The sequence below is a fragment of the Macaca nemestrina genome, chromosome 1 (assembly GCF_043159975.1).
Source record: "Macaca nemestrina isolate mMacNem1 chromosome 1, mMacNem.hap1, whole genome shotgun sequence".
NCBI lineage: Eukaryota > Metazoa > Chordata > Mammalia > Primates > Cercopithecidae > Macaca > Macaca nemestrina.
In genome coordinates, this window is record NC_092125.1 from 187,925,496 (window position 1) to 187,934,715 (window position 9,220).

A 9,220-nucleotide genomic window follows, 5' to 3' on the forward strand; every position below is an offset into this window, starting at 1 on the left:
GGTGAGTTATTCAGAATTTTCTAGAAAAAAGGTGGTGCTTCTGGGTTGTTGCCACGGAAGAGGACAGTCACTTCTGGGTGTTGCCATTGGCAATGGTAAACTGACAGGGCACTGGTGAGTGTGTCTTACAGAGAGTTGCTTTCACCTCTTCCCTGTTTCAGCTAGTCTTCAATCTTGTCTGGAGTTGAGTCACCACCTTCTACCTCATAGCCACCCTCAGTAAACAAAGCTAGGAAATGTATGTATGTAAATAGGTTTTCACAAACAGATTTATCTGTAAATATTTCTATATCTATTTGTGCATTTATATTGTAAAACCATGAGTTCATAATGATAGCTCCAATTCTAGTACACCAGGTTTTTTCAGGCCTTCTCCCTTTGCATGTTGTAAATGCCTTTTCTGTCAGTTAAAGACTTTGCTTCCGCCAGGCGCGGTGGCTCACATCTGTAATCCCAGCACTTGGGGACGCCAAGGCGGGTGGATCACTAGGTCAGGAGTTCGGGACCAGCTTGGCTAACATGGTGAAACCCAGTCTTTACTAAAATTACAAAAATTAGCTGAGCATGGTGGCGGGCGCCTATAATCCCAGCTACTCCGGAGGCTGAGGCAGGAGAATCGCTTGAACCCAGGAGGCTGAGGCTGCAGTGAGCCGAGATCACGCCACTGCACTCCAGCCTGGGCAACAGAGCAAGACTCTGTCTCAAAAAAAAAAAAAAAAGACTTTGCTTCCATTATCCTCAATATATTTATTTATTCATTCAATTTACTTATTTGCTAAATGAAGCCAATTTTCTTATGATACCAGCTGTCTTCTCCACCTAACATCTCCATGCATTACCCATCCAGTCACTGCCTGGGTGAATTCCCCAGTGTTCCCTCATTCCCTCAGTTCCTAGGTTGACACAATTATACTTATAATAAGAGAAGAGAAAGGTAGGGGACAGGACGTTGCATCTTCATTGGGTCACTGTTCTGTCATGTATTTGTTCATTAGTTCATTTATTCATTCACAAATACAGACTTCTCAGTATGTAAATATGGATCAGACACTATGCCAGGCAGAAACAAGGACAAACTCAACATATACAGCCACTGCTCTCAAGGAGGCTACATTGCAGTGGGGAATATGAGAAATAAATAGTCGGTTATGTTATAATATGTTAAGTGCTGTGAGAGTGAAGTACAAAGTGTGTTATGCCCTAGACTTACAGGTTAGGCCAACTTTTTCTAAATTACTTTCCATGGAATACTAATTTTTTGCGCTGTTAATAGGAATTGAGTAATTTGAGTTTCCCTGGTCAACTATATTAAGGGAAATCTGGGTTAAACCAGGTTAAATTAGTTTCTTTACCACCGGACTTCTTTACAGAATATAGTGCAATAATGTACTTTATGAATCTTTATGTCAAGTCTCTCAGATTCACTTGAACACACCACCCTTGCTTTTTTCTGTGGATATTTGCAGAATATCTTGTGGAAGTGTTTCAGGGAACAAATTTTGAGAAATAAGGTTTAGTCTTATTTTAATTTTATGATTTTTAATGCCACTTATAGTTAGTAAAACCTTCAAAACTTTTGACCAGGTGCAGTGGCTCACATCTGTAATCCCAGCAGTTTGGGAGGCTGAAGCTGGTGGATCACTTGAGGTCAGGAGTTCGAGACCGGCCTGGCCAACATAGTGAAAGCCCGACTTTACTGAAAATACAAAAATTTGCTGGGCATGATGGTGGCCTATAATCCCAGCTACTTGGGAGGCTGAGTCAGAAGAATTGCTTGAACCTGGGAGGCAGAGGTTGCAATGAGTTGAGATTACCCAACTGTACTCTAGCCTGGGCGATAGAGCAAGACTCCATCTCAAAACAAAAAATTTTTTTAAGTTTTTTTTTTTTTTTTTTTTTTTTTTTTTTTTTTTAAGTAGGAGAGTTTTAACAGTTTTATTGAAATATAATTCACTGACCAAACATTTTGGTTGTTTCTGCTTTTTGGCTATTACAAACAATGGTACTATGAAGTTTTACATACAAGTTTTTGTGTAGACATGTGTTTTCATTTCTCTTGGGCATATACCTAGGAGTAGAATTGCTGGGTCACATAATGACTGTATTTAATCTTTTTTCGTTTGTTTGTTTTTTGTTTTTTTGTGTGTGTTTTTTTTTTGGAGACGGAGTTTCGCTCTTGTTGCCTAGGCTGGACTGCAGTGGTGATCTCGGCTCACCGCAACCTCCACCTCAGGGGTTCAAATGATCATCCTGCCTTAGCCTCTCTAGTAGCTAGGATTACAGGTGTGCATCACCACACCTGGCTAATTTTTTATTTTTAGTAGAAACAGGGTTTCACCATGTTGACCAAGCTGATCTTGAACTCCTGACCTCAGGTGATCTTTGGGTCTCCCAAAGTGCCAGGATTACAGGCGTGAGCCACTGCACCCATCTGTGTTTAACCTTTTTAGGGAATCCCAGACTGTTTCCTAAAGTATCTACAACATTTTACATAACCACCATCAGTGTCTAAGGGTTCCAGTTTCTTCACATCCAATGCTTGTTATTATTTAGTTTTTCTTTTATAGCTGTTCTAGTAGGTATAAATGGGTATCTCATTGTGGTTTTGATTTGCATTTCCCTGATTGTTAAGCATCTTTTCATGTGGTTTTTGGTCACCTGTTTATCTTCTTTGAAGAAACATCTATTCAATTTATCTGTTTTAAAATTGAATTGTCTTTTCATTATTGAGTTGTAAGAGTTCTGCTGGGCGTGGTGGCTCATGCCTGTAATCCCAACACTTTGGGAGGCTGAGGCAGGTGGATCACTAGGTCAGATCGTGACCATCCCAGCTAACACGGTGAAACCCCGTCTCTACTAAAAATACAAAAAAAATTAGCCTGTCGTGGTGGCGGGTGCCTGTAGTCTCAGCTACTCGGGAGGCTGAGGCAGGAGAATAGCATGAACCCGGGAGGCGGAGCTTACAGTGAGCCCTCCAGCCTGGGTGACAGAGCAAGACTCCATCTCAAAAAAAAGGAAGGCCCCGTCTCTACTAAAAAGACAAAAAAAAAAATAACGGGGCGTGGTGGCGGGTGCCTGTAGTCTCAGCTACTCAGGAGGCTGAGGCAGGAGAATGACTTGAACCTGGGAGGCGGAGCTTGCAGTGAGCCGAGATCATGCCACTGCACTCCAACCTGGGTGACAAAGCGAGACTCCGTTTCAAATAATAATAATAATAATATAATCTAGGTGCAAGTCCTTTGTCAAATATATAATTCGCAAATTTTTTCTCCCATTATGTGTGTTTTCTTCACTTTCTTGATGGTATTCAAGCATAAAAATTTAAATTTTGATGTCCAATTTGTTTTGTTCTTTTGTTACTTGTGCTTTTGTTATAACTAAAAGCATTGCTTAATCCAAGGTCATAAGAACTTACAGCTATGCTTTTTTCTAAGAGTTTTATAGTTTTAATTTTTGTATTTAGGTCTTTGATACATTTTGGTTTAATTTTGTATGTGATGTGAGGAAGAGATCCACCCTCATTCTTTTGTATTTGGGTATCCAGTTGTCCCAGCATCACTGCATCACTGATTAAAAACACTGTTCTTTCCCCCATTGAATTGTCTTGAATTGAATTTTCACCTTTATTGAAAATCAGTTGACCATATATGTGAAGGTTTATTTCTGAGCTTTCTATTCTGTTCATTTATCTGTATGTCTCTCTATCCTTTTGCCAGTACCACACTGTCTTATTACAGCATTGTAGTAAGTTTTGAAATCAGAAAGTGTGAGTCCTTCAAATTGGATCATTTAAAAATTTGTTTGGCTCTCCTGGGTAACTTGAATTTCATATGCATTTTAGGATCAGCTTGTCAGTTCCTGCAGAGAAGCCAAATGGGTTTTTGACAGCGATTGCATTGAATTTGACATCAATTTGGAGAGTATCAGCAACTTAACATTATTAATAAGTCTTTTGATTCACCATAGGATGTCTTTCCTTTTACTTAGGTCTTCAGATTGTTTCAACAATGTTTTATAATTTTCAGTTTCATGTACTTTTTTGGTTAAAATTTATTCAGAAGTATTTTATTCCTTTTAATGCTGTTATAAATTGTTTTATTAATTTCATATTCAGATTGTCCATTGCTAGTGTGTAGAAATACAATTTATTCTGCGACCTTGCTGCACTCATAGTCTTTTTTTTTTTTTTGGTGGATTCCTTAGGATTTTCTAAATACAAGATCCTACCATCTGTAAATATTGTTGGCTGGGTGCAGTGACTTAAACCTGTAATCCCAGCACCTTGGGAGGCCGAGGTGGGTAGATCACTTGAGCCCAGGAGTTCAGACCAGCCTGGGCAACATGGTGAAAACCATGTCTCTTTAAAAAATATGAAAATTAGCCAGGTGTGGTTGTGCACGCCTGTAGTCCCAGCTCCTCAGAAGGCTGAGGTGGGAGGATCACCTGAGCCCAGGAAGGTCAAGGATGTAGTAAGTAATGATTGCACCACTGCACTCCAGCCTGGGCCACAGAGTAAGACCTGGTCTTTAAAACAAAACAAAAAAAGATTGTTTTACTTCTTCTTAAATCTGGATTAAAACTAGATGCATTTTATTTCATTGTTTTCCCCTCATTACCCTAGCTAGAACCACCAGTACAATGTTGAAGTGGCAAAAATGGACTTTCATGTCTTGTTGTAAAGCATAAGGATTTTGATTCTCATTTCTGACAAGTTTTAAACTTTGGTGACATTTTTAAATTCCTTTCTCCATGATCCTATTTGGGTTTATCTGATACAGAAAGTGAACTTTTTGAGGGCACTTTCTGTTGCGAATTTTTCTATATGGCTTTGAAATGAATAGATTTTAGTTTCAAATTAAGTCTTATTAATAATTATTACCGGCCGGGTGCGGTGGCTTACGCCTGTAATCACAGCACTTTGGGAGGCTGAGGTGAGTGGATCACCTGAAATCAGGAGTTCAAGACCAACCTGGCCAACATGGTGAAACCCTGTCTCTACTAAAAATACAAAAATTAGCTGGGAGTGGTGGTGCACACCTGTAATCCTAGTAACTTGGGAGGCTGAAGCAGGAGAATTGCTCCAACCCAAGAGGCAGAGGTTGCAGTGAGCCAAGATCATGCCACTGCACTTCAGCCTCGGCGACAGAGTAAGACTCCGTCTCGAGTAATAACAACAACAACAACAACAATGTGTTACCTTGGTTTTTATGCATAAATATGAAATTTTATTATTATTGACTACCTACTAACAATTTGCATTACAAATCCAGAAAAGATAATGTAAAACATGTTAGTAGTCTTACAGAGCTTTTTTGTTTTTTAGAGGTAACAGGGGATAAAAATCAAATTAGATGAGAACATGTCAGTTAAAAATAAAGTAATAAAAATTTAAAAGTTAAACTGTAGTTGTAATACACTGGTAGAAATGAAAGAGGAACAATATAGGATGAGTCCTAAGGTCCCTTTGTTATTGTCAAGGGGCATTTTGCGGGAAGCAAAGGTTCTCCCTAATTATAAACATAACCTAAATTATCCTAATTTATCTTAACCAGAAATGGATCTTCTTGAGAATGTATTTATCTTTTAAAATATAAGTATTTTTTCAGTTATGTCAGCTTTGTGATGTGCTCTATAATTTCAGATGATCAAATAGCTTTCAAATTTAATCTGGTCATTCACTTTCAAAGAATTGTCCCTGGTTTAGTATTTCATAATCTTACTTAAGTTCACATCAACAAACGTACACTAACTGTTTATAATGTGATGGCACTATCCTAGTACCTATTTGGGTACTGTCCTTAAAAATTTACTTTCTAGCGTTGATGAATAATCAGTCTTCACTATTTATGATTAAAAAACCTTTGTTCATCATATGCTTTATTTAAAGATTGATAATCTGTTCTCCCATTACCAGGCTGCTTGCTCTTTGCTCTCCTAATTACTTGTTAGGACCTTTAGTAGCTTTCTTGTTTTCTGAGTATGGACGTTTTCCCTCAAGCAAGACACTACTAGTCGCTGGGCGTGGTGGCTCATGCCTGTAATCCCAGCACTTTGGGAGGCCAAGGTGGGTGAATCACTTGAGGTCAGGAGTTCAAGACCAGCCTGGCCAACATAGTGAAACTCCATCTCTACTAAAAATACTAAAAATTAGCCAGGCATGGTGACAGGTGCCTGTAATCCCAGCTACTCAGGAGGCTGAGGCAGGAGAATCGCTTGAACCCCGGAGGCGGAGGTTGCAGTGAGCCAAGATCACACCATTGCACTCCAGCCTGAGCAACAAGAGCGAGACTCCATCTCAAGAAAAAAAAAAAAAAAGTAAGACATTACTAGTCATTTTGGCTATAGCAGCATATTGAAATTTCTTTAGGGAACAATGTATAACAGGAGTTAGCAAACTTTTTGTGTAAAAGGCCAGATAGTAAATATTTTTGGCCTGTGGGTCACACACAATATCCTTTTTTGATATATGCTGCTTCTTTTTCTTGAAATATCTTTTAATATGGGAAAATCATTGTTTGTTCTCAGGCTATAGCAAAGTAGGCTATAGTTCCCAACCCCTGGTTAGCCCACCTTTCTGAAAATATGTTCTGCAGATTACTAAGTCCACTGGTTGCTCCTTGTAAAAAGGATTCCATGGTCAAATAAATTTGTCAAGTGTTCCATGCTGTGTAATTTTTTTTTTTTTTTTTTTTTGAGACGGAGTCTTGCTCTGTCACCCAGACTGGAGTGCAGTGGCCAGATCTCAGCTCACTGCCAGCTCCGCCTCCTGGGTTTACGCCATTCTCCTGCCTCAGCCTCCCAAGAAGCTGGGACTACAGGCGCCCACCACCGCAACCGGCTAATTTTTTGTATTTTTTAGTAGAGACGGGGTTTCACTGTGTTAGCCAGGATGGTCTCGATCTCCTGACCTCGTGATCCGCCCGTATTGGCCTCCCAAAGTGCTGGGATTACAGGCTTGAGCCACCGCGCCCGGCCCGCTGTGTCATTTTTAAGACTCGTTAAAATACTAAAGGCTTTTAAAAAATCCTTTGGTTTATAAGCTTCTTTCTCCTTGGAGCTTTGTGGTTCTTTTGTTTTGATTTGCTTATTGTTGAGTGTATTACCTACTTGTGTTCCATAGACTTCGTTTCTTAGGATGTTGTCCTATGTATGATTTCTAGGTCATTTCCTGATCATATTTTATAATCAGACCTTTTAAAAAATTAAATTCCTCTAAATTTACTTTTTATCCATGCCCACTTCAAGTTTATTTTAAAATATTCTGGGCCGGGTCCTGTGGCTTACACTTATAATCCCAGCACTTTGGGAGGCTGAGGTGGGACAATCACTTGAGTTTAGGAGTTTAAGACCAGCCTGGACAACCTGGTGAAACTCCATCTCTACAATAGAAAAATTAGCTAGGTGTGGTGGTATACACTTGTAGTCCTACCTACTCAGGAGGCTGAAGCAAGAGGAGCTCTTGAGTCTGGGAGGTTGAGGCTGCAGTGAACCGAGATGGTGCCATGCAGTCCAGCCTGGGTGACAGAGCGAGACCCTGTCTCCAAGGAAAAAAAACAAAGCAAAAAAAAAAAAATATATATGCTTACCTGACTATATATATATATATATATATATATATATATATATATGCTTACCTGACTAGATTGTTTTACATTTAGACATGTAAAAAGAATTGGAATATCGAATTTCTCAGTGGATTTCTTTACTATCATTTCATAATACTGCTAACATATTTTTTTTCTCTCTTAACCAGGAAAAGTGGGTTGAAGTTGCCTCAATGAAAGTGCCTAGAGCAGGCATGTGTGTTGTGGCAGTCAATGGTCTTCTGTATGTTTCTGGAGGTCGATCTTCCAGCCATGATTTCTTGGCTCCAGGTACCTTGGACTCAGTTGAAGTTTATAACCCTCATTCAGATACATGGACAGAAATTGGTAATATGATCACCAGTCGTTGTGAAGGGGGCGTTGCTGTGCTATGAAATATAAAGCATAACAGAGCACAAGGAACATTTTGAAAATGCAGGACCTGACCTTTTGGAAAGCAAACATACATTTGGTGATAAGACCCTCTGATTCTATGAGTTTTCCATGTATTTGGTAGATAAATGACTAACGAGGCTGGGTGCAGTGGCCTCATGCCTATAATCCCAACGCTTTGGAAGGCTGAGGCAGAAGGATCGCTTGAGCCCAGGAATTTGAGGTTATGGTAAGCTACGATCATGCCACTGCACTCCACTCTGGGCATGAGTGGAACGAGATCCTGTCTCTTAAAGAAAAAAACTAAACTAAAGAGTGATTTTTCTAAAAATATGAGTGAGAATGGATATGAAATATATCCCAATTAATAAAGAGCTCACACAGATTTGCCAAGCTTACTAATAATAGAAATGCCACTTATGCTGTAGAATTCTCCAGTTTAAGTGTAGACAAGTCTGGTTTTACAAATTTGTAAAAATTATTTACTAGAAGCTTCCTGGCAAATAGTCCCTTTAGCTACTTCTCCAGTGCAGTATAAGTTGTAACATAACCTTTATGTGATGTAGGAATAGTATCAATGACACAGTTTAAAGATCTCTGTATATTCACAATTGTATCCAGAGCATAATTTTCCATGACCATAGTTTGAGCTACAGAGAAGAGGCAATGAAACAGATTCCTACTTTTATTTAATGCCAAGAGTTTTCATTAGCCCCAAACTTTTTATTGGCAGCAGATACACTAGGAGGGGTGTTTGGGAAATATCTAGCTATTTTTATAGATAGATACCTTTTTGCTTGATGATAAGTTTTTGCTTGCTCATATTTTTTATCTTGATCCTGAGAATGCAAGTAAGGAATTAATAGGAGGTTCTTAGTGACCAGATGTTGTAATGGGCTATAGAGCCCAGCAGGCAGTATGCACCTAGAAATTTCTGTCTTTTTCAGGCTGGGCATGGTGGCTCACACCTGTAATCCCAGCACTTTGAGAGACCGAGGTGAGGCGGGAAGATTGCTTGAACTCAGGAATTTGAGACCAGCCTTGGGCAACATGACGAGACTCCGTCTCTACCAAAAAATATATAAAAATTAACCAGGCGTGGTGGCTTGTGCCTGTGGTCCCATCTGCTTGGGAGACTGAGGTTGCAGGATCACTTGAGCCCAGGAGGTCAAGGCTGCAGTGAGCCGAGATTGTGCCACTGCACACTGGCCTGGGTGACAGCATGATAACCTGTCTCAAAAAAA

General features: G+C 39.6%; 1 protein-coding gene across 2 annotated transcripts in view; it reads left to right on the forward strand.

Annotated features, from left to right (window-relative positions):
• Window positions 1-8,289, forward strand: part of IP (intracisternal A particle-promoted polypeptide) — a 43,808-nt gene extending 35,519 nt beyond the window's left edge. The window contains exon 9 of one of the 2 annotated variants that reach the window (XM_071093938.1): window positions 3,842-7,573. In XM_071093938.1, the coding sequence (XP_070950039.1) occupies window positions 3,842-4,018 (177 nt within the window). In that variant the 3' untranslated portion in view covers window positions 4,019-7,573. Of the gene's footprint in view, window positions 1-3,841; window positions 7,574-7,753 lie in introns of those variants that run through there. The other variant, XM_011764017.3, reaches the window with a different exon arrangement.
• The last annotated feature ends 931 nt before the right edge of the window (window positions 8,290-9,220 follow it).